Genomic DNA, 22,134 nt, shown 5'->3' on the forward strand with positions numbered 1-22,134 from the left:
TCTGCTCAATCCTGCCTTACATGTATTGTGGTATTTGTAGTTATTGGTGACTCTGAATCATCAACATAATGATGATGAGCAGTAGTTTTATTGAGCATATTTTCTTGACTGCTGTGTTCCTGTTAGCCCCTGGAACAGTCTGGGGTATGTAGCAGGTGCCCCATAAATATTTTGAATGAACGGATATTGCTCACTGTCACTAAATAATGTTTTAAAAAGCTGGAACTTTATGAAAACTGATGTTTTTGTGAATAGAATTAGAGATGATATAAATTAAATCTTCGTTGGTAGTAATGTGGAAGCGTTTCCTAGCTGTGGACCAGAGACTTTCCATGTACCTTTAAGGGATTCTCAATGCTTTTTAAGCTTGAAACAGTGAAAGAATCAGGGCTCTAGTGTGTCAGCATAAATAGTTTAAAATCAAGAAGGCTTTTTCTTACACAAAATAGAGTTTATTTCAGTGAGGAAACCTGTTGGCAGAATTGGGAGGGGCAGTGTAGAAAGGTAAAGATCTCACCCTTATGAAAGCCATGAATGTGTGCTAGCAAAAACCGTCCTAGCAGTAACAGTTATATGCCCTATTTGCATGTTGATATTTGAAATTACTCAGTTTTTAGACTTGATTTAATGAAGATTGTCTCCATTTAGGTCTTTGTTAGCTGAAATCCAATCCTTTATTATTCAGGTACAGAAGAAATAAAAAATAATAGAAACAATGTCTTTTTTTTCCATATTTTCCTCAATATGTTGAAGAAAAACCTCTTCTACTTGATTTGAATACACGTACCCCACTACTTTGTCATCTCTGCCATTTAAGGTTGTGTAACATGCCTCACATTCATATTTAATGGAGTAGCGTACAGTGAGTGAGTTCCAGACATCATAAGTGTTCGGTACTTCATTCTGACTGGTAAACTTCTCAGTGGCAGTGATCGTGTTTTCATAGTACAGGTTTTGTCTCTATCTTACACATTATCTACACCTTAAATGTCTGCAGGTCCCATTTTGTTGAACTTTTTAGAACAGTGATTCTCAAACTTAGTGTATATCAGAATCACTTTGAAAATAAGTTTCCTGGACCCCATCACCAGAGATTTTGATTCTATAAGTCTGGGGTGGGCCAGGGACCTAGTGATTCTGATCTAGATGGTTCATAGGTCCTAATTTGATAAGTATATTAGTGAGTCTTTGATTTTAAAATGTGTGAAACTGGAAAGAGCAGGGGAGCTGAATCTAGGGGCATACCTCCATCCAGTAGAATGTTGATCTTGATGGCATTTTTGCTCCAAAGTATCAACTCCCTAGCAACCTTTGCTGACCCCTAAATGTTTTAAACTTCGATTTCTTAAATTGCTCCAGTGATTCTTATTTGGGGCCTAGAGAGTTGGAGGAGTTGAGGAGAGGGAATCATGTTTACAGCTGTTGATCATTCACAGTTTGTATGAGTTAGCTAAATAAATTGCTTTCCTCTTTAGCTAAGATCGTCTGTGTGGAAAGAACAGAAAATGGGGAGAGAGAAGGTTGATACTTTTAGACTATGGTGTCCTTTGCAGGTGGAGAAAGAGATAACACTTAAACAGCTTTTGTGACTCAACTTGGGGAATTTAATCAGTATTTCTTAAATTGAGAACTGGAAGGAGGAACCCTTCAGGTATGTAATCCAAACTCCCCCCAGTACAGGAATCCCAATGCATATGAGGTTAACCTGAGAATCTGGCTCAGTGTTGATAGTAATGTACTTTTCACTCTGCCTTATATTTCAGTGATTTCAGCACTCCGCCTTCCATAATTTAGACAAACACAAAAAGGAAAAGGAATCTTGGGTTTTTAATGACTAATTTGCAAACCAACTTTTTAAAAATTTAACATTTAAAAAATTGAAATATAATTCCTATTACATAAAATTCACCGTTATAAAGTGTACAGTTCATTGGTTTTTAGTATATTCACAAGGTTGGGCAACCATCACCACTCTCTAATTCCAGAACATTTTCATTACCCCAGAAAGAAACTGCTCGTTAGCAGTCACTCCCCATTTCACACTCCCTCCCAGCCCCTGGCAACGATTAATCTTTCTGTCTCTATGGATTTGCCTATTCTGGACATTTCATGTAAATGGAATCATACAATATGTGGCTTTTTGTATCTGTCTTCTTTTGCTCAGCATGATATTTTTTAGGTTCATACATGTTTTCTTATGTATTAGTACTTTATTTTTTATGGCTGAATAATATTGCATTATATAGATATGCCACAGTTGGTTTATCCATTCATTAGTTGATGGACATTGGGGTTGTTTCCACTTTTTGGCCATGATGAATAATGCTGCTGTGAACTTTCATTTACAGGTTTTTGTGTGAACATATGTTTTCAGTTCTCTTGGGATATACCTAGGAGTAGAATTGCTGGGTCATTTGGTAACTCTTGTTTAACTTTTTGTGGAACTGGCATACTTTTCCATAGTGGCTGCACCACTTCACATTCCCTCCATCAGTGTATGAGGGTGTCGATTTCTGCACACCCTCATCATCTCTTGTTATTGTCTTCTTTTTGTGAAGAAGATTTGCCCTGAGCTAACATCCATTGCCAGTACTACTCTTTTTTTTTTTGCTTGAGGAATATTAGACCTGAGCTAACATCTATGCCAGTCTTCCTCTACTTTGTATGTAGGATGCTGCCGCAGCATGACTGATGAGTGGAGTAGGTCCATACCCAGGGTCCGAACGTGTGAACCTGGGCCACCGAAGCAGAGTGTGCAGAACTTCAACTACTCAGCCATAGGGCCAGCCCCCATGTTGTCTTTTTTTGAAAGTGCTAAATCATTTTAGAATTCCTTATTTTTAAAAAAGCGCGCATATCCTTCTCCTGCGTCCTCCAGTACTGCTATCTACATTTTAGCTCCTTCTGAAACCTTGCTCTCTTTTGCTTGATATGTCTACATTTGTCTTGTGCTTCTAGAGGTGATGTCTTCATTAAGTTTAGTATTTGGTGCCAAATATTGATCATAGTTTTCATTTGTTTTCTTGTGCATGTTCTTAGGTAAACTTATGTTTTCCTCTTTCCTTTCTTTTTTCTAATTTCTTTGTATAGATCATGTGCTACTTCCTTTTTTAAACTTAAAAAAAATGAGGTAATTTATGTAACATAAATTAGCCATTTTAAAGTGTACTAAATGCCCCTGAATTATACATCCATAGTTTTGTGCAACCATTACCTCTGTCTAGGTCCAAAACATTTTCATCACACCACAAGAAAATTCCATACCTATTAAGCGATCAGTTCGTATTCCTTGTCCCCCAGTTCCTGGCAACCACTAATCTTCTGTCTCTATAGATTTCCCTATTCTGTATGTTTCATAGAGATGGAATTCTACAATATGTGACCATTTATGTCTGACTTTTTTCATTAGCATAATGTGGTTCATTCACATTGTAGCATGTATCAGTACTTCTTTCCTTTTAATTGCTGAGTAATATTCCATTATGTGTACATATCATATTTTGTTTATCATTAATCTGTTGATGGATATTTGAGTTTCTATCTTTTGACAGTTGTGAATGGTGCTGCTATCAACATTTGTCTACAAGTATTTGTTTGAGTACCTGTTTTCAGTTCTTTTGGGTATATATGTAGGAGTGAAATTGCTGGGTCATATGGTAACTCTGCATTTAACTTTTTGAGGAACCACCAGACTGTTTTCCACAGTGGCTGTAGTATTTTACATTCCTACCAAATGTATTCCTCATACATTTATGAGGGTTCCAATTTCTCTATATCCTTGCCAACACTTGTTATTGTCTGTCTCTTTTATTATAGCTATCCTAATGAGGGTGTGAGGTAGTACCTCACTGTGGTTTTGGTTAGCATTTTCCTAATGATTAGTGACGTTGAGTACCTTTTCATGTACCCATCGGCCATTTGTATATCTTTGGAAAAATGTCTATTTAGGTACTTTGCCCATTTTTTAATTGGGTTGTTTGTTTTTTTGATATTGGGTTGAATGAGGTCTTTCTATACTTTTGATATTAACCCCTTATTGAATATGTAGTTTGCAAATCTTTTCTCCCATCCCATAGGTTGCCTTTTCCTTTTGTTGATGGTTTTCTTTGCTGTGCAGAAGCTGTTTATTGATGTAGTCCCACTTATTTATTTTTGGTTTTGTTGCCTTTGCTTTTGGTGTCAAATCCAAAAAATCATCACCAAGGCTGATGTCAAGGAGCTTATTGCCTATGTTTGTTTTTCTAGAAATTTTATGGTTTGAGGTCTTACATTCAAGTCTTCAATCCATTTTGAGTTGATTTTTGTGTATGGTGTAAGGTAGTGGTCCAGTTTCATTCTTTTGCATGTGGCTGTCCAGTTTTCCCAACACCATTTATTTATTTATTTTTTATTTAATTTTTAAAAAGATTTTATTTTTCCTCTTTCTCCCAAATCCTCCTGGTACACAGTTGTGTATCTTTAGTTGCAGGTCCTTCTAGTTGTGGCATGTGGTATGCTGCCTCAGCATAGCTTGATGGGCAGTGCCATGTCTGTGCCCAGGATTTGAACCGGTGAAATCCTGGGCCGCTGAAGCAGAGTGCACAAACTTAACCACTTGGCCACGGGGCCGGCCCCCTATTTATTTATTTTTTAAAGATTTTATTTTTCCTTTTTCTCCCCAAAGCTCCCCAGTACATAGTTCTGTATTTTTAGTTGTGGGTCCTTCTAGTTGTGGCATGTGGGATGCTGCCTAAGTATGGCTTGACGAGTGGTGCCATGTCTGTGCCCAGGATGTGAACCAGCGAAACCCTGGGCCCCGAAGCAGAGCAGGCGAACTTAACCACTTGGCCATGGGGCCTGGTCCCCATTTATTGAATACACTGTCTTTTGCCTACTGTATATTCTTGGCTCCTTTGTTGTAAATCAATTGACCATATATGCATAGGTTTATTTCTCTACTCTGTTCCATTGATCTGTGTGTCTATTTTTATGCTAATACCATACTGTTTTGATTACTATCGCTTTGTAATATACTTTAGAATCAGGAAGCGTGATGCCTCCAGCTTTGTTCTTCTGTTTTAAGATTGTTTTGGCTCTTCAGAGTCTTTTGTGATTTCATACAGATTTGGGGACTGTTTGTTCTATTTCTGTGAAAAATGCCATTAAAATTTTGATGGGGATTACATTGCCTCTGTAGATCGCTTTGGATTGTATGGACATTTTAACGATATTAGTTCAAATCCATGAGCACAGAATATCTTTGCATTTATTTGTGTCTTCATTTTCTTTCAACAGTGTCTTACAGTTTTCAGTGTACAGGTCTTTCATCTCCTTGGTTAAATTTATTCCTGCATAGTTTATTCTTTTTGATGCAATTGTACATGAGATTGTTTTCTTAATTTCTCTTTCTGATAGTTCATTGTTAGTGCATAGAAATGCAACCAATTTTTTATATTGATTTTGTATTCTGCAACTTTACTGAATTCGTTGATTAGTTCTAACAGTTTCTTGGTGGAGTCTTCAGGGTTTTCTATATATAATATTATGTCATCTGCAAATAGTGACAGTTTTACTTCTTCCTTTCCAATTTGGTTGCCTTTATTTTCCTTGCCTAATTGCTCTGTCTAGGACTTCCAATACTATGTTGAATAAAATTGGCAAGGGTGGGCATCCTTTTCTTGTTCTCAATCTTAGAGGAAAAGCTTTCAACTTTTCACCATTGAGTATGATGTTAGCTGTGGGCTTCTTATATGGTATATGATCCTTTTAATGTATTGTTGAATTCACTTTGCTAGTATTTTGTTGAGGACTTTTTTGTCTACATTCATGAGGGATATTGGCCTCTAATTTTCCTTGTCTGGTTTTGGTATCAGAGTAATGCCGGCATTGTAAAGTGAGTTCAGAAAAGTTTGAGAAGGATTGGTATTAATTCTTCTTTAATTTTTGGTAGAATTCACCATTGAAGCCATCTGATCCTGGATTTTTGTTTGTTTGGGAGGTTTTTGATTACTGACTCAATCTCCTTACTAGTAATCGGTTTGTTCAGATTTTCTATTTCTTCATGATTCAGTCTTGGTTGTGTGTTTCTAGCAATTTATCCATTTCTTCTAGACTGTCCAATTGGTGTATAGTTGTTCATAGTAGTCTCATGATCTTTTGTATTTCCGTGGTATCAGTTGTAATATTTCTTCTTTTATTTCTGATTTATTTGAGTGCTTTTTTTTTTCTTGGCAAGTCTAGCTAAAGGTTTGTCTATTTTGTTAATCTTTTCAAAAAACCAGCTCTTAGTTTAATTGATTTTTTTCTATTGTCTTTTTAGTGTCTATTTCATTTATATACACTCTGATCTTTGATATTTTGTTCCCTTACTTTTAGCTTTGGGCTTTGTTTTTCTTTGTCTAATTCCATGAGGTGTAAAGTTAGCTTGTTTATTTGAGATCTTTCTTGTTGGTTAATATGGACATTTATTGCTATGAACTTGCCTCTTAGAAATGCTTTTGCTGCATCACATAAGTTTTGGTATGTTGTATTCCCATTTTCATTTTTCTCAAGATACTTTTTGATTTTTTCTTTCATTCTGTGGTTTTCAGTAGCTTGTTTAATCTTCACATATTTGCGAATTTTGTAGTTTCTTCTTGTAATTAATTTCTAGTTTCATACTATTGTAGTTGGAAAAGATGCCTGATATTATTTCAGTGTTCTTAAATTTATTAAGACTTGTTTTGTGGCCTAACATATGATATATCCTGAAGAATGTTCCATGTGTGCTTGAGAAGAATGTGTATTCTGTTGCTTTTGGGTGGAATGTTCTGTATATGTCTGATAAGTCCATCTGGTCTGACATGTCATTTAAGGCCAAGGTTTCTTTATTGGTTTTCTGTCTGGGTGATCTATCCATTGATGACAGTGGGGTATTAAAGGCCCCTTCTATTATTATATTGTTGTCTACTTCTCCCTTTAGGTCCGTTAATATTTACTTTATATGTTTAGTGTTTCTACATTGGGTGCATACATATTTAGAAATGTTATATCCTCCTGTTGGACTGACTCTTTTATTATTATATAAAGGCATTCTTTGTCTCTTAATACAGTCTTTGTGTTAAAGTCTATTTTTGTCTGATATAGGTATAGCTATCCCAGCTTACTTTTGGTTTTCATTTGTGTGGAATATCTTTTTCCAGCCCTTTACTTTCAGTCTGTGTATGTCCTTACATCTGAAGTTAGTTTCTTGTAGACAGCATGTAGGTGGGTCTTGTTTTTTTAATCTGTTCAGCCACTCTAGTCTTTTGATTGGAAAATTTTGTCCATTTACATTTAATGTAATTATTGTTAGGTATGGACTTACTGTCATTTGTTAATTGTTTTCTGACTGTTTTATAATTCCTTTGTTTCTTCCTCTCTTGCTCTCTTCTGTTGTGATTTGATGATTTTCTGTGGTGCTATGTTTAGATTCCTTTTCTTTATCTTCTATGTTAGTACTATAGGTTTTTGCTTTGTGGTTACCATGAGGCTTACATAAAACAACCTATATATATGTATATATAACAGTCTTTTAAGTTGATAACAACATCAACTTGAATGTATTCTAAAGTTCTACATTTTTATCCCCCCCGTTTTATGTTTTTGATGCCACACTTTGCATCTTTTTATCTCAGGGCCAGTCTTCCTCACCAAAAAAAAAAAGAACAAGTAACTGAAAACCAGTAGCCATAAAGGAAGAGACCAAGGTAGATAATCAGGGTAACAAAATGAAGTTAATAAAGAATGCAGGAGAGAACTTTAAAATATATTGTTTGTGAAATATCTCATTTAAGGAGGAAGCACAAAATGGCATGTTTTGGATGATTGGGAAGAATAGCCCCTGAAATTGCTGAAAGGCTAATTTATTAAATAGAAAAACAGCTTGAGGAATTCTCCTAAAAGGCAGATCCAAAACATACATTGGGAAATTTATTAGAGATAAGAGACTTGGTGGTGAGAGCTGGGAGAGCCAAAATCCTTCTCTTAGTGGACTGGGAAAGAGTAGTTGGACCAGATGACAAAGAATAATCAAACAGGTGATAGGTAGAAGTTCCCCGGGGCCAAAGTAGTCGTCTTCACATTTCAGTTGCTGGGCACAAATATTGAAAGAATTGACATGCCCTGATTAAATTTCTGAAATCAAAACAAAAACCCCAGAATTCTCCAAGTGTCAAAATAGAAGGAGGGAGGGAAAAACAGGTTTGCTGAAAGGGAAAGAGAATCAGACTGGCACTAGACCTCCAGTCTGCAACAGCAGGTGTTAGACGACATGGAGAAATGTTTAAAATTTAGAGTTCCTCGGGAAATTAATTGTGATTATAAAATTCTCTGTCTATACTGTAAACACTCTTTAAATGCAGTGAAACATAAATAACTGGACAAGAGAGAAGAGAAAAAAGTTTCATTGCCTGTCCATTTTCTATTCAAGATATCGTGAAATAAAATCGAAATGTTACCTGAATTGCTTCCAACTCTGTTTTAGCTCAATTATAGTACTTTGAGCTTTCCAGTTAAGCTAGTATAGATCGTTTGTACAGAAGGGCACGGTGGACACAGGAAATGGTCTGTAACCCATATCCAAGCTGTGTGGCTGTATCAAGTGTCTGTTTAGGGTATGGGAGGGAGGGGGAACTGTTGTAACCTCTTTAATTGCCTCTTCAATATGAGATCCTATACCACATTCAAGGCATTAAAAAATTATTTTGAAATATCGAAAGTGTCAAAAAGGTGTAAAGAATAATATTATGAACACCATTGTGTCTACCTCTCAGTTTAAGAAATAAAACATTAACTACCCAGTTGAATTTCCCTCCTTCCCAGATAGAGATAATTGTTTTCCTGAATTTGGTGTTTATCACTTTGTTATACGTATAGTACATATGTAGATAACTTAAGCAATATGTATTGTTTTACATGGTTCAAACCTGGAGTAAGTGGTGTCAAACAGTATATAATCCTTTGTAACTGTTTTTTACACAATCATACATGAGATTTACTCATACATACACATATATATTCCTAATTTGGTCACTTAAGTGCTATATATCCATTATATGAATATATCAAAATTTTTCTTCTTCTTGAGGAACATTTGAGTGTTTCCCATTGTTTGCTGTAGCAGTTTTAGTAAACAGCAGTACTAGGAACATTCCTAGACATGCCTCACTGTACGCATTTGAGAATTTTTCTAAGGTGTCAAGAAGTAGAATTACCAGACTGTAGGGGAGATTTATTTTCATTTTTACTTGATATTGTTGCTTGCTCTTCAGAATGGTGGTAACCATTTACATTCCCACCAACAGAGTGAAGTTTATTTACTTATTTATTTATACCTGTACTTAATATTGTTACTTTTTTTGTCGTATCTCATTGTGGTTTTTATTGCATCTCCCTGATTACTAATGAGTATGAGCATCTTAACTTATTCCTTGGCACTTTGTGGTTCTGTTTTTGTGAGTTTCTATTCATATCTCTGCACGTTATTTTCTATTAGGTTATTCATCTTTTTCTTATTGATTTGTAGGAGTTATTTATACATTTTGGTTACTAATTCTTTGTCAGTTATATGGATCACAAATATTTTGCCATAACTTTTTTGTGTGAGTAAAAGAAATTTTAATTTCTCCATAGTTGAATTATCAATCTTTTCTTCTCTAGTTTGTACATTTTGTGTATAAAATAGTAATTCCTTATCTCAAAGTCATGAAAGTATTCTTTTGTTCTCTAATTTATAGTTATGCTTTTTCATATTTATTTATAATTCATCTGGAATTTGTTTTCTCCTTTGTTTTTTTAACAGCTTTATTGAGATGTCATTTATATACTATAAAGCTCACCCATTTGAAATGTATAATTCAATGTTTTTAGCATGTCTATAGAGTTGTGCAGCCAGACCTGATGGTCTAGTGGTTAAGATTTGGTGCTCTGAGCACCATGGCCCAGGTTCGTTTCTTGGTCAGAGAACGACACCACCTGTCTCTTGGCTCTCATGCTGTGGCAGCTACCTATTGCTGTGATGCTGAAAGCTATGTTCTCAGTATTTTAAATACCAGCAGGGTCACCCATGGTGGACAGGTTTCAGCAGAGCTTCCAGACTAAGACAGACTGGGAAGAAGGACCTGGCCACCCACTTCTGAAAAAACTGGCCTTGAAAACTCTATGAGTAGCTACGGAGTGTTGTCTGATGTAGTGCCAGAAGATGAGGGGATGGCACAGAAAGACAGAGCAGAGTTCTGCTCTGCTATATACAAGGTTGCTAGGAGTCAGAATTGACTTGACGACACTAATGATAGATAGAGTTGTGCAACCATCACCATAATCTAATTTTAGAATATTTCATTATCCCAAAAAGGAACTTCGTATCCATTAGCAATCACTCTTCACTCCTCTCTGTGCCCCAGCACTAGACTGCCACTTAATCTACTTTCTTGGCTTTCTGGATTTGCCTTCCTGCATTTCATATAAATGGGATCAAATAATATGTGTGCTCTATTGTGACTGACTTCTTTTACCTAAGTGAAATATAATGTTTTTGAGGTTCATCCATGTTGTAGCATGTATCAGTACTTTATTCTTTTTTATGACTGAATGATATTAAAAAAAACTTACATAAGACTAAACATTAATGTCAGTATTTCTGAATGGGTTAGGTTTCCCATGTCTATGAACATGACAGTGGTGCTAGAATACTTTCCCATAAAAACAGAACAAATAGCATAGGAAAACCAAAACCCATGAACAGTGTTTACAAGAAAATTAGTTGACCATGTTTCTCCACAAACTGTTAAATACCAGTAGGTTGGGGACAAACCACCAACAGCTCCAAGACCTGTGTATTATTATCTATGTAGGAAGAAGAAGGAAGCAGTGGAACATCAATTGAATCTGAGAATCGAAAAATAGCCAAAAGGCAATCACTGGAAAGCTTGGAGGGCCATTTTAAGAACACCAGCTGAAACTGGGAGGGGTTTTGCACACACTGATAATGGGTGAGTGAAAGAGGTCTGTTGTAAAGTCTTAAGGGACCGGAGCGCATTCATGAAACTTCTAAAACTAACCACCAAAGCTCCCTTCCAGGACCAAGCCAAGATATCTCAGGAAACAACTATGTTTTTGAACACTATATGAAAGCAACAAGAGGGAGTCTCAGAGTATGAGGTTAGAATAGCTATTCTATGCCAAGCCTCCTTCTAAAAGTTCAGGAAAATGAATTTAATTTAAATATCAGCAGTATGAAATGATTGTGAAATCTCATAAAAGTTTTTAAAGAAAATGAGCCTCAGAATAGCATCCTTTCTAAAGACAGTGAAAGCACACCAGAAGGATGTGTCCGTAAAATAGATGAAAACCATTAGATATTAAGACAAAAGGTAAGACAAAAGACATTGTAATCAGTACAAGCCATTTCAAAAAAATAAGTTTGCATAAGAAAAAGAAAAACTAGGTGGTAAAACTTAGTAAAGTATTGGAAATGAAGGAAAACATTTTGGAAGACAAATGAGAAAAAGCACAATAGCAAGTGAGCATAACAGATAATACGTTAAGAGAGAAGGATGTTGAAAAGGAAAAAGACGTTAAAAATAAAGAGGATAAGAAAGAGGGGTAAAGAGAATTTGATAGAAATTGATATTGAAGACAGGCAAACAAGATCCAGCATATGTATAATAGGAGTCCCCAGTGAAGTAAAACCAATAGCAAGGGAACAGAGCAGATACTAAAAATTACAGTTTAACTGAGTTAAAAACAGATTTGAGACTCCATCTTGAAAGAGCACAGCAAATATCTGAGAACACTGGCAGAGAGAAACCAATACTGAGATGTGGTCTAGTAAAATTATTGGACTTTAAAGGAAAAATTAAAATCCTTCAGACATGCAGCAAAAGTCACAAAGTCTCTTATAAGGTAAGGAAAACCAGATTATTAGTACACTTTTCAACAGTAACAACTTATAAGAGAAGACATTCTTGTTATGAGAGAAGACATAATTTATTATGGAATTCCATATTTAAGATACTTAAGAAAGTTTGAGCCCAAGATTTTATATATAACCAAACTGATTTTCAAGTACAGAAGTCACACACTATTATCTGTATGCTAGAACTTGAAGAATATTGTTCCCATTAGTCCTTCCTGAGGAATCTGCTATAGAAAAAGCTTCAGAGAATCAATATGACTATAGAGACAGTAATATAAAGACTGATGGTTAGCATTACACACATAGTTGCAGAACCAAGACTAAGTGGGGGATAAAGAAGGAGAAAGTATGGTCTATAAAGGGTGGGAAGGAGAATGGAGGGATCATATGCAAAACATTTTAAAAACTATTTTTGGTAATCATATTGGTGGTGATAGTATTGGTATTATCTGGAGACTGTGTAATGTGAAATAAAAAGCAAATGAGTTGTGTTATTCTAATTCTGTCATGAAGTGTGTCCTTGAGAATCTTGATTCTTGTTGTAGAAGAAAGAAGATAGAGGTAACGTAGATTGGGGGATGTATGTGTTTGTGTAGGGTGAGCAGGGCAAGTGTTGATAACTGAGAGAAATAAGTTAAACATTTAATTCAGGAGTTTTTAAAAGGAAAAATAGATAAATAACCCCTCTTCCCCAGAAAAAAACACCAGGTAGAAGAAATTAACAGTGTTAAAAAAATTACAAAATGAAATCAGGGGCCAGCCCCATGGCTGAGTGGTTAAGTTCGTGCGCTCTGCCTTGGTGGCCCAGGGTTTTGCTGTTTGGATCCTGGGTGCAGACATGGCACCACTCATCAGGCCATGCTGAGGCGGCGTCCCATATGCCATAGCTAGCGGGACCCACAACTAAAGTACACAACTATGTACTGGGGGAATTTGGGGAGAAAAAGCAGGAAAAAAAAAAGATTGGCAACATTTGTTAGCTCAGTGCTAATCTTTAAAAAAAAAAAAAAGGAAACCAAATAAAATACAGATTTGACCCATAAGATCAATTAAATAGTCAATTGGAAAATTTGGTTAGAAAAAATACGTAAAGACAAAATATTACAAATAAGGAAAATGAAAATGTCTAAGAATATTATAAGTAATTATGCCTATAAATTTCAAAATTGAGGAGAATTGGATGATTTTTTTTTCCCCCTGAGGAACATTTCCCCTGAGCTAACATCTGTGTCACTTTTCTTCTATTTTCTCTGTGGGTCATCATCACAGCATGGCTGCTGACAGGCAGTGTAGGTCCACGCCTGTGAGCTGAACCCAGGCCGCTGAAGCGGAGCATGCTCAACTTAACCACTAGCCCAAGGGGCTGGCCCCCTGAGTGAATTTTTTTATGGACAGTTTTTATCAAACACATAAAGAACAGTAAATTTCCATGTTGTTTAAACTATTTCAGAGTACAGAAAAGAAATGATGGAAAACACCCCATTTTACTTAATGAGAGGGATAAACCTGGACACCAAAACCTAGCAACACTGGATGTGCCACATAATCTTCAATTGGACCTTCCATATTCACTCAACATTCCTATTCTCTATCATGAGGGACCTTTCTGGACAATATGAATGGGCCTCTCTGTCCTCTGGCTTCTGATTGGATCTGGAAGTGGGGAACTGTGGCAGGAATTGGAAAAAGGAGGAGATTAAAGTCTGGGTATTAATTCCCCTGGCTCATTCCCTGGGTGCCTTGGGCTGGCTCTCCCTCTTCTGAAAGACCTAGTCCTTCCTTCAGGGCCTGTGGGTTCTAAGAGCTTCTCTGTTGTTACTGAACTGTCCCTTGTGACTCCTCTAAGCCTCATCTGTAGCTTTGCAAATTAAAAAAAAAGTCTGCTTGTAAATAAACCCTTCTTAAGTAACCTAACTCGAGTGGGCCATCTGCTTGCTGTAGACCTTGTTTGATACAACAGATGAGTTTAGGGTTTTTACATTGGAGAAAACAGGAAATTAAAAGATGTACTAGTTTTGACTACTAAGAAATAACAATATGGAAAAAATATTCTGTACAGAAACATATAGTAATTACAAAGTCAAGAAAAACAGGAATTTATAAACATTTAAAATGTATAATAGAGACCAAGGGTTTATATAGTATTTGCTTATCTACTGTTTATTTTAGTATATTGTATCTATGTTAAATTTCCTGAGTGTGATTGTGATTATGTAGAAGAATGCCCTTGTTCTTAGAGATATACCACAATATTTAGGGATGAAGTGTTATGATATATATAACTCTCACATGGGACAGCAAAAAAACAAGTGTGTGTGTGTGTGTGTAAGAAGAGATAAAGCAAATCTGTCAAAATGTTAATAATTGGTGTATCTTTGTTAAGCTCTCTGGTATTCACTGTTAATATTTTTGCAACTGTTTTGTGGCTTTGAAATTTTCAAAATAAAAAGTTGGAAAATATTCAAAACAATAAAAAATGAAATATTGATATGGATAAAGAGCTTTATAAACTAATAAGGAACATATAAAATGGCAGCATTTGAACAAGCAAATCACTGAAGGAAAAATGTAGAAAGCCCTTAAACAAAATGATGCCTGTCTTGAATAATAAGGAACGCAAATTTAAATGAGTTGTCAGTGTTCATCTATTGAAGTAGCAGCTTGACAAGAGTGATGATAATGCCTAATGCTGAGGGGGATGCAGCAAAGTGAACGGGAGGTGTAGCTTGGTGCCTGCCATGTTGTGGTGTGCAGTCTGGCAGTATTTGTGAATGCTTAAAACGTATATGCTCTTTAATCACAGCAATTTCATTTAATGAACTAAACCTAATGAGGTAATAGGATAAATAAAGTTATATGTACAAAGCATGTTCATTGCAGCATTGCTTAACAATAGCAAAAACTGTTTAAATGTCTATCACTCGGGGTCTGGTTTTACATGGGGTGGTATATTATTTAAGTGTTAAACACAGAAGTTAATACATTGATATGGAATGATATCCCTGATTGTTACATTAAAAATAAAAGCAAATTAGAGAAAAATACATATAGTACTACCTCATTTAAAGTAAAATGTCTACATCTTATAGGCATAATTTATGTATACCAGTATTAAATAGATTTTGAAAATCTGGCTGAGAGAGTATCAAAAAAGGTAGGGAAATAATGGGGAAGTGGGCCTTTATCTTCTCTCTTTTTGGATTTTATTTTAAAGAACTAAAGATACAAGATAGAAAATATAAAAAGTCTGCAATAATTTTTTCTTTGAAGTTTCTTTGCTGCTTCGTTAGTGTAGTCTTATTAAGTTACAAAAACTCTGTTAAGAAACTCATTTTGCTCTTGTATATTCTGTTTTCAGAGCAGTGGAAAGAGCTCAGTGCTAGAAAGCCTAGTGGGGAGGGACCTGCTTCCCAGAGGCACTGGTATTGTCACCCGGAGACCTCTCATTCTGCAGCTAGTCCACGTTTCACCTGAAGATAAACGAAAAACAACAGGAGAAGAAAATGGTAAATTTTAGAATTGGACTAAGAATTATTTTACATCTCTTCATTTTTGTCAAATATTTAAAAGATATGAATTGATTAGACAGAAATTAGTGGCTGTAGCAAAATCAGAAGTCCTGTGAAGAGAAGTGGTATACATCTTTTCTCATGTGAAAAAAGAGTAAGTTTTGTTGTGATGACCGTGAGTAAACTTGTTTGCAATAGTACGTTTTTGGTAGTTCAGCTCGGTAAACTGTTGTACATGCTGTTCATTGGACGATCTAGTGAGATACTCGGTAAACAGGAATCATTTATTTTAAAGAAAAAGTTTTTCTCTCTTTTGTAGTATTTTAAACTTTTTGCCTAGTGTTTAAAACAATGTTTTTGCTCTTTTACTTTGATTTAGAATTTAAATAATTTAGATTCTAGTTTAAAGATTTTATTTTAAATAAAATTAAAATGACTGATTTTCAGCATAGCAATGTTACCTTCCCTTCCCTTTTCTGCTCTTACCATGTGCCTGTTAATTTTGAATCTTTTGCCCTTCAGTCTAAGATGAATATTATTTTTAGAAAGAGTTGATTTTTTGATTATTTTTTTGCTATCCTTCTCTTGCTAAGACTTACCTGTATAGCACATACTGTTTGGATTCTTAAGATCCCCTCCTCCCGTGAATAGTGAATGTGGAGTGTTAAGATAAGAAAATATGCACAGTCCTTTATAGCAGTTCTTCTTTGGTTAAACTGAAAATATTTTGAGAAATGTTGTCTATCAGCAGATTTTAAATCGCTTATTAAACATGTATCCTGTATTAATCATACATTTATATTAGGTTTGAAATGTTTGATGAGAGTAACATATTTAGTCTTCCTTTTTTAGCTCACTGTTTGGCTCAGACTTTCTGTCTTATTTATAAGAGTCTGTAAAATAGCTCTAATTATTAAATTACATTTGCAGCAGAGTACCCTGTTTGTTTCTTATCAGCAGAGATCTGTTTGCAATGTAGTTTCATTCTACTTCTTGTATTCTGATCTAAGATGGGCTAATAGTATTGATGAAATTGACTTTAATTTCTGTATCTGATTTTTTTGTTCACTTATAGGAGCATTGGTGGTGATAGCTTGCTTTTTTTTTTAAAGGGGAGAAACAAAAACCTGTCATGAGCATCTACTATGACTGTAGAAAGTTAATCAGTGAAGCAAGTTAATGAAGTTGTAGATGTTAAATAATATTTTTGGCTGGGATACTTAGGTAGCTTACTGGTATATTACTCATCACTTTGCATTTCTGTAATATTTCTTTATTATTGAAATTCTGAACCTTGAACTTAAATCATTTTGGACTACCCTATGGTCCAGCTTCAAATATGTAGAATAATAACACTTTTAAAATTTCATTCCCACCAACTTATTTCATCAAATTTACCAAATACCTTAAACTAAGACTTTAAAACACTGTATGGCATTAATTAGGTCTTTCTTTTAACTTCATTTGCTTTAGTCACCCTGAAAAGGGCAGATGATAATCCTGTCTCTCGGAAACTATTTGTAGATGTAGGCATTGTTTCTGGAAAAGGGTGTACATTTCAGCCCTAGAGGTGTCGGTCTTTGGTATCTCTTTGCTTGTGTGTCCATTATGTTTTGTTGATGTCTCTTCTTGGTGGTTGGTCAGTAAATCTGCATATTTTTACCTTAATATATTTTTTCCCCCAAGCTTAGTGCTTATTTTTTATATAAAAAAAGAAACTTCACTTAAAATGGCAATTCAGCTATCCAGAACACAAAATAGATTTCATAAATTTTGAGTACTAAATTTCATGTGTCTTATTAATAACTAGGATAGTTCCTTAGTTTCTCATCAGAGCCTCTTTATCCTTGGGATAAACAGTTCTACCTTGTCATAAGTCATTCTGACCCAGAGGAAATTAGAAATAATGAAGCAGATAAACAGTTAGCCAGAAGAGTATGAACTGCCCGATAGCCTGACAACCAGAGAGGAAAAAGGGAGGAAAACAAAACCAGACAGAAGAATTTCAGAAAAAGAAAAAGTCTCTAACCATTTTGTATAGGCATTTATAGCCTTGTTTTGTAACAGGGGGCTTTGTTATGTAATAAAGGCCGATGTTACCAATAAAAGGTTCATTTAAGAGCAGTGTATTCTAAGGTGACATGGAACAGTGTAATCTATTTTAGATATAGCTTCATCAAAACTGGCTAAAATAAATTATACATATTAAATGTTAAGATATTTTAACTATCAGGAAAATTTACTTAATGTGAAATCCTTCATTCTGCCAACTACAAAGGAAAATTGAGGTGTCAATATATAGATTTACAGTATTTCTCAGCTTGCTCCCCCCCACCTTTGCCAGTGTAAAAGAATTTTCTGAGAAAATCTTACTAAAAACAAAATCAAACTGTTTTAGAGTGGGATGGTGGTTTGGTTTGAACGTTAAACTATGATTATCTTTCATATATTTGTAAGAAATAAATCACACTTTCCTCAGATTTCTTTTTAGACAAAATCCAAAAGTAGCATGCTGATTAAAGACCAACATTGTTTCTGTTGTGTTCTGTTAAAGTCAATATATTTCAGAGAAAATAATCCCTTATAAAGCTCAGTCTTAGTGAATAGGGTAAATACTTACATATATTTACTTACTCTTAAGGTTTTGAAAGATGTTTGGTTTATTTTGTAGATTCTTTTTTACCAGGCAATTTGTCTTTTCCCATGTCAGTTATCACATATCTAAGGCAAATTTTTGAATAGTGAATTGATTTTAATCCATTTGTGTTAGAATTAGAAGCCAGAGGTAACATAGTTAATTGTAATGGAAAGTAAAAATAAATTATGGCACACAATATACTTCATTTATATCACTTAGAATATTATATACTATTGTATATCCCTTTAATTATAATTAATTGTAATGGAAATTATATAGTTGTAAATTTTGAATAATTGCTATGTGCATTTGAAATGTGTTCAGGTTTCTGCACATTTAATTTTTTAAAAAGGTTTAAAATATTAGGGATAAGCACTAAACTTATCATTCTGTGCTGTTTCTCTTTAACTACAGACCCTGCTACATGGAAAAACTCAAGACACCTTTCTAAAGGTTTCCTTTATCCATCTGTTTTTGGCCCTTCTTTTTCTATTATGCCTGCATGTGTGCTTATGTACTCTTACAGGCTGTGTGCATTTTTTTTCTTCCATTTTTATTTGCCTATCCACATTCTTTGATTGCAGGTCTTAGTTGTTCTTGTTACCTTTTGGCATTGCATCAGAATGCAGGCTTTTTTTGGTGGCGAATGTAATTTATTTTATTTTTAATTTTAAAAATATGCTTGTGAAGCCAGGCCTCTTTTATATGATAAGGTAAATTAAAAATACCCCTTTAGTATGTAGTACCTGCCTCTGTGAGTTCTGTTCACCTAGATTACTCCAGTCCTCCAATGAGACTTCTTGGAAGAAGGTACTAAGCTTCAAGTAGGTGAGCATTTTTCTCGCAAAAAGGATCCAGTTTTATTTATCTTTATTCACAAAGGATTGATCCACTTTTTCCTCAACAAGTATTTATTTGAATAACTTATAGTCCTTTTTGTTTTGATTTCAGGTGGCTGATATGCATTATTCATAAACTCAGTCATTAAGACATTTAAAACTGTGTATTTGGCAAAAGCAGAACAGCAGTGCTTGGGGGAGGCAAAGTTAGGTTACCTTTCTACAAGTAAACATTTCTAGCTTCTCTGAGAAAAACAACAAAACTTGCTCTCCAAGTTTTAGACCACTGGAAGCAGTGTCTGCAGTGAATATATCTTCCTTTCTTCAGCAAGTGCAGGAGGAGCAGACCTATTATTGGAAACTAATGGAGAGTAGCAACTCCATACAGTGCGTATGCCAGAGTGTGTGCCCCCTGCCCCATTTCATTTCTTTCTGACCTTCATTTCTACTGGAAAGCATAGTCTTGGTCCTGGGGGAAAAATCACCTTGAAAGTGCATATAAATTACAGAATAGCTTCACACTACTGAGAGAGCCGTTTAAAGGAATAGCAAATTGTGACTTTATAGGTAACCAACAGGAAACCAAATTAGAAGAAGGAAAAAAAAAACGAATTGAAAAGTTAGCTGTTTTATTCATGTATTGCAAACTTTTACCTTGAATTATATATGTAAATCTTTTATATGCTTTTTGCATTACTCGGGTTCTTAACTTTTTTCTTTTCGCCGTTAGCTTAATTGAGTACTTTCATCAGATGAACTGCTTTTGTGTGTAAGATATTTAAAAATAAGGAATATACTTTTAAAAATAATATAATTACATACAAAAAATGAAGAGAAGTGAACAAGTTTATTAGTAAAATCTGGATTTCAAATGGTGGGCAGACCTATGAGCAACGCTGATCTGAAGTTAGTCCTGTTTTTGAAATACATCATACAGTTTTTAAAATGTGAAAGTATAATTTAGCAGATCTTAAAATGTTTGTTAACTTGTCGTTACTGGCAAAATAGGAACAAATAATATTGTGTTGCCTTTTTGAATTCCTACTAAAGGTAAAAAGTAATTTCCATAGTTTCCAGTAAATGGAGTTTTTCTTTTTTCCAGGGGTTGAAGCAGAAGAATGGGGTAAATTTCTTCACACCAAAAATAAGGTAATTGTACAAGAATATCATGAAGAAATAACATGTTGAAAAAAACTTTTTTGTACAAATAGTTGATAATTTAGTTTCTTATCATTGGCAGTGTGACATGTTATCTTGAAGCAACTGTTCCTTGTAAAATAAATCTTAGTAACATTTCTAATCACAGTAGTTTATTTGGAAAGTACTTCAAGTTGAGCCCTAATATCTCCATCGTTGTGGGATCAGGCAGCTTTTGAAAAGCTCATATAAACTATGACTCCTTGGCTCAGAAAAATATATGTATATATTAGAATTTGTTTACTAATTCTCTGAAGCAGGTGTGTATACATCCTTGAAATTTATTCACTCCCCCCACTTAAGAACTTTTGATTTATTTTGAATATTGTGCTTTTTGTGTCAATAATTTTTAGCTTTACACGGATTTTGATGAAATTCGACAAGAAATTGAAAATGAAACAGAACGGATTTCAGGAAATAATAAGGTAGGCATCTTTTTAGAGCTGGAAAGTATAAACCTCAGCAAATACATCATTGAGAGTATTCTGCATATAATGTGTGATTGTAAATTCATAATCCTGGTCTTTGAAACTAATGGAGTGTTTTCACAAATATATAAAAACTTTACTTAAAATCTCTTGTTTCTTAGAACTTTTTATATGCTATCAGATATTTCATTTAGATGTTCATTCTTGATCTTGTACATACTACTTTATTATATAGTTATTCTACTTAATTCGGTTATAAGAAGTTACCTATTTCTGAATGGGTTGATTTACTCCAACTCAAGAAGCATTATATAACTTACATCATACATCTATTTTAAAGAGCTCTTTTTTTTTTTTTTTACCTGAGTAAGGTTAGATTTGCTTATGAAAGTAGAGAGAGAGAAAGATTAGTTTTGTTTTTTGTTTCAGTGAAAGTGAAAAGTAATGTTAACAACTGAATTATTTTCTTGTTTTCTAAGACTGTGAGAATTTAAAATTAATTAGTTGTCTAAGATACCGTTAATCTTGACAGCAGGCACTATCAGTGCTACCTCCTTTAAATGCTTCTGTTTTCTCACTCTTCTCTCTTTATTCCTATTAGCTTTCTCTTTGTTACCTTTCTTTTTGTTTTTACCTCCCTTCTTATATTATCCAGAGGCATATTTAACCCCACGAGTTGACCCTAGCCTAGTACTAACATTCAAACAGATATGTATTTTGAGTCCTTTTATCTGTCAGATACTGTGCTAGAGAGGTTGTTCCCTGACAAAAAGACATATTTGGAGCCATGTTCATTCTTTATGTCTCTTCAGGATATTTGTCTCTCTTTGAGTGAGTGCCTAAGCTTTCTTCATTACTGAACTCTAGGCTGGGAACCTTTGGGTTACTGCTACTGCTGCCATACTTCCCTGAATGTCTAATAATTGGGTTGACAGAAGAGGTAGAAAAGGTGGCAGGAACTAGATCAGCTTGTCCTCACTCCTGTACTTATATCAGGGATAATTTTGACTTTTGGAATGTTATTAATCATGACACCAGTCTGAATCATCTCTCCTGTGATCCCCATGGATTTTTACTGAACTCAGGAATTGTGGTAATTTTACATAGTACTAGGACTAGAGTGGATGTGACTGGTGATTCAGAAAGGAAAGTTTTTAGTTACACTAAACTGAATGTCATGAAAGATCAAGTCTGTATACCTACAAGATGTTTAATTTATGGTTGAGATGTGATTTACTTACTTAGCAGATTTTCTCATCCACAGTGTCTAAAAGATGAGAAGTCCTCTACCCCCAAAATCTATAAAAAATCTTTTCTTTCCTAAATCATGTTTGTAATGAAGTAAATGATACTTTGACCTTATGTAAGTAATATTACATGTCTAAATGTCTAAATGATTTCATATGCCTAACATAAAGCCCTGAAGGATTTAAAACACCTATGAGATTGGAGTTGTAAAGGCATTTGGGCAAAGCTTTGTATTGGACATGATGAGGGAATGCCTGAGAAATAGACAGCCTAAGTAGGTATGCCGAATATCAACATATAATGACTTTGGAGCTCTGGAATATTTAAAATAGAAAAGTAATTCAGAGTAATCTTAATAGAG

General features: G+C 34.6%; 1 protein-coding gene and 1 long non-coding RNA gene across 12 annotated transcripts in view; both read left to right on the forward strand.

Annotated features, from left to right (window-relative positions):
• The window catches only part of DNM1L (dynamin 1 like), a 46,327-nt gene that overhangs the window by 1,417 nt on the left and 22,776 nt on the right, over window positions 1–22,134 (forward strand). For 6 of the 11 annotated variants that reach the window (XM_044775313.2, XM_044775312.2, XM_044775315.2 and 3 more), the window contains exons 2-4: window positions 15,273–15,420; window positions 20,003–20,049; window positions 20,451–20,522. In XM_044775313.2, the coding sequence (XP_044631248.1) occupies window positions 15,273–15,420; window positions 20,003–20,049; window positions 20,451–20,522 (267 nt within the window). Of the gene's footprint in view, window positions 1–15,272; window positions 15,421–18,475; window positions 18,515–20,002; window positions 20,050–20,450; window positions 20,523–22,134 lie in introns of all 11 variants that reach the window. The other 5 variants (XM_044775311.2, XM_070494685.1, XM_044775310.2 and 2 more) reach the window with 1 other exon arrangement.
• LOC139041581 (uncharacterized) lies at window positions 1,523–14,377 on the forward strand. Its single transcript, XR_011497013.1, has 3 exons — window positions 1,523–1,651; window positions 10,851–10,988; window positions 13,365–14,377. It is a non-coding gene; the product is annotated as an uncharacterized lncRNA (long non-coding RNA).

The sequence above is a fragment of the Equus asinus genome, chromosome 22 (genome assembly GCF_041296235.1).
Source record: "Equus asinus isolate D_3611 breed Donkey chromosome 22, EquAss-T2T_v2, whole genome shotgun sequence".
In the NCBI taxonomy this organism is placed as follows: domain Eukaryota; kingdom Metazoa; phylum Chordata; class Mammalia; order Perissodactyla; family Equidae; genus Equus; species Equus asinus.